This window comes from Condylura cristata, unplaced genomic scaffold, assembly GCF_000260355.1.
Source record: "Condylura cristata isolate star-nosed mole 26May11 unplaced genomic scaffold, ConCri1.0 scaffold00048, whole genome shotgun sequence".
Lineage (NCBI taxonomy): Eukaryota > Metazoa > Chordata > Mammalia > Eulipotyphla > Talpidae > Condylura > Condylura cristata.
This window is the reverse complement of record NW_004567149.1, coordinates 584,833-587,269: the sequence shown is the minus strand read 5'-3', so window position 1 is coordinate 587,269 and position 2,437 is coordinate 584,833. Positions and strand designations below refer to the sequence as shown.

The following is a 2,437-nucleotide window of genomic DNA, read 5'->3' as shown; positions in this document are numbered from 1 at the left end:
GTCGGTCCTGGGGGTGAATGTGGCTGAAGGGCCCAAGCTGGCCCGTGGCCTCTCCCCACCCCCCCAGAGGTCAGCCCTTTCCAGTTGGACCGTGTCAGGTCCACGGGACACCCCCTCACCGGCCTCTGACGTGGTGTCCCCGGCCCTGCCCACGGCGCTGGGGATACGGTGCAGGCTGGCCAAGGGCACCCGTCAGGGCAGGGCCGCCGTGGCCAGGTGTCCAGCCAGGCGTCCGGGCCCCACCCACCGCCCCGCCTGGTTCCCGCCACGGCCCAGGGGAGTCAGGCACGTATGGGCCACGCCACCCACGAGTCGGTGAAGCATGACAGACACAGGACACCTAGACTCTCCTTTATGGTGGACACTCGTCCTGGGCCCCCACGGCCATCTGCAGCCAGTAGTCGCGGTTGCTGAAGATCACAAAGTTGTACAGATGCTCCCCGCCGGTGCGGAAGCCGTGCTCCTGCTCCCGCCAGGACACTGGGCTGTCCGCAAAGCCCTGGACAGACAGTGTGACCCACGGGGCCAGCTTCGGCTCGTCGAAGTAGCGGCTGGGAAGGAGGGGGCCGCGGTCAGCGGGGCAGGGGTGCGGGGTGTCTGCCCTCCCAGCGTCCCTGTGGGCCACCCCAAAGGTGCCGGGACAGCACTGCCGGCCTGGCCCTGGTGAGCCCCGCCCAGCCCTTCCCAGCACCGCGGAGCCGGGCACCTCCACCCTCCTGAGGCGAGCAGGGGAGGAGGGACTGGGCGGGGGGAGAGGACTGCTGGCCTGGCGGTGGGCACTGCTAGGCCCCGGGCCTGCCTGGCCGGAGCCCTGCTCCCCCGTGCACGTGGCTGGGCCTGCTGGGCTCCCAGGGTGCCGGGGAGGACATCAGGGCCGGGCCGGGGGCTGCCTTTGCCCTGCCGGGGAGGGCTGCTCCCCGGCAGGAGCGGCTGAAGGAGGACAGTGGCTACGTGGGGGTCAGGAGGCAGCACCAGAGCTGGTCCAGGAGCAGGCGGATCCTGTCCGGGAGCAGGAAGCCGGTGACGGTGCAGAGGCAGGCCTGGGCGGCCACCGCGCTGGGCTGTGGGCAGGAGCAGGTGGACACGAAGTCGCTCGGCTGGTTGTTCCTGTGGCAGAGAGGGAGACGCTGCCCACAAGGCCGGGCGGCCCCACCCTGCTGGTCAGGCCCCACCCCTTGTGGCCGGCCCCGCCCCGCTGGTCAGGCCCCGCCCACCTCCTGACAGGCCACGCCCACCCCACTGGCCCCGTCCCACCCCTCCAGGCCGGCCCCGCCCACGCACAGGTCAGCGCCGCAGAAGACCGCCCCCAGCCACTGCAGGAACTCAGGGGCGCTGCAGGAGGCCTCGGGCTGTCCCCCCAGGGCCCCGCTCTGCAGCAGGGGGCAGGGCAGGTCCGTCACAGTGCTCACAGACACTTTGGGCTGGTGCTCGCGGACCCGGTAGCTGGAGAAGTGCGAGGGCAGCGTGGACGCATCAGCACCTGGGATATGCGGGTGTGAGGGCGCCAGCAGGCGCGCCCCGGACCCCTGGGGGCCAGCGATGCCCCTGGGGCCCGTGCAGCGGGCCAGCAGAGCACCCTGTGTCCACCCACCCGCCCCGTCGGCCAGGCACCAGCCCCATACCTGGCCGGTGCCAGGCCAAGAGGAAGTCAAACTTGAGCGGCTTCTCTGTGAAAGACCAGGCGACCCGCTGGGCCGTCTTGGAGCCCGGCTGCGCGGCCAGTTCCAGCAGGTCGATGGACACGACTGAGAAGGCAGAGGAGGGGACAGTAGCCGAGCACGCAGGGACTGCGGAGGCGGCTGGTCTCCTCTCCCTGCGCCCCTGCGGTCTCCCCCACACTGACGGCTCAGAGCAGATTTTCCCGGGGGTGACCGAGGCCACAGGCCCGGGGGCCAGTTCTGACGCAGCTGGCCACTGCTATCCAGCGCGCTGCCCACAGACCCCAGTCACGGCGAGATCCCGGGGACCCCATCTGCCAGGAGGGGGGCTGCTGACGGTCCGGACGCCCAGTCTGCAGGCTGGTCAGCGGCGCCGGCACTCACCATACTTCGGGGCGGCCCTGCCCGAGAGCCGAGACGGGCGGCCCTGCAGCCCGCAGCCCTCGTAGGTGTCCTTGTCCAGCGACAGGATCAGCTTCCCTGCGGGGCACAGAGCGTCACCGCAGGGCCAGGGCAGCAGACTGGACCCGGCTCTGCTTTCTGGGTGTTTGCCTGGTGGCTCCCCACCGGCGGCTCAGGCTCCCCCCCCCCCGCGGGCGTTGGGGGACACGCCCACTGTGCCCGCAGACCAGCAGCCCCAACACCCCGGGGGCGCACCCCAGCCCTTCCTGAGGGGGCTTGGGCCGGGCCTGGCCCTGGTGCGTGGGACGGGGCTCACCGCCGGGCAGCAGCGCCGCCGTGCTGTCCTCATCCACGCGGGTGTTGAGGCTGAGCGCGCA

The 2,437-nt window shown here is 71.9% G+C and overlaps 1 protein-coding gene across 1 annotated transcript in view; it reads right to left on the bottom strand.

Annotated features, from left to right (window-relative positions):
- Window positions 1-337: 337 nt before the first annotated feature.
- RPP40 (ribonuclease P/MRP 40kDa subunit) overlaps window positions 338-2,437 on the bottom strand; it is a 3,521-nt gene continuing 1,421 nt past the window's right edge. The window contains exons 2-7 of the mRNA XM_012734157.1: window positions 2,377-2,437; window positions 2,043-2,138; window positions 1,623-1,745; window positions 1,282-1,480; window positions 973-1,107; window positions 338-551 (exon numbers count right to left, since the gene is read on the bottom strand). Of these exons, the coding sequence (XP_012589611.1) occupies window positions 353-551; window positions 973-1,107; window positions 1,282-1,480; window positions 1,623-1,745; window positions 2,043-2,138; window positions 2,377-2,437 (813 nt within the window). The 3' untranslated portion in view covers window positions 338-352. The remainder of the gene's footprint in view (window positions 552-972; window positions 1,108-1,281; window positions 1,481-1,622; window positions 1,746-2,042; window positions 2,139-2,376) is intronic.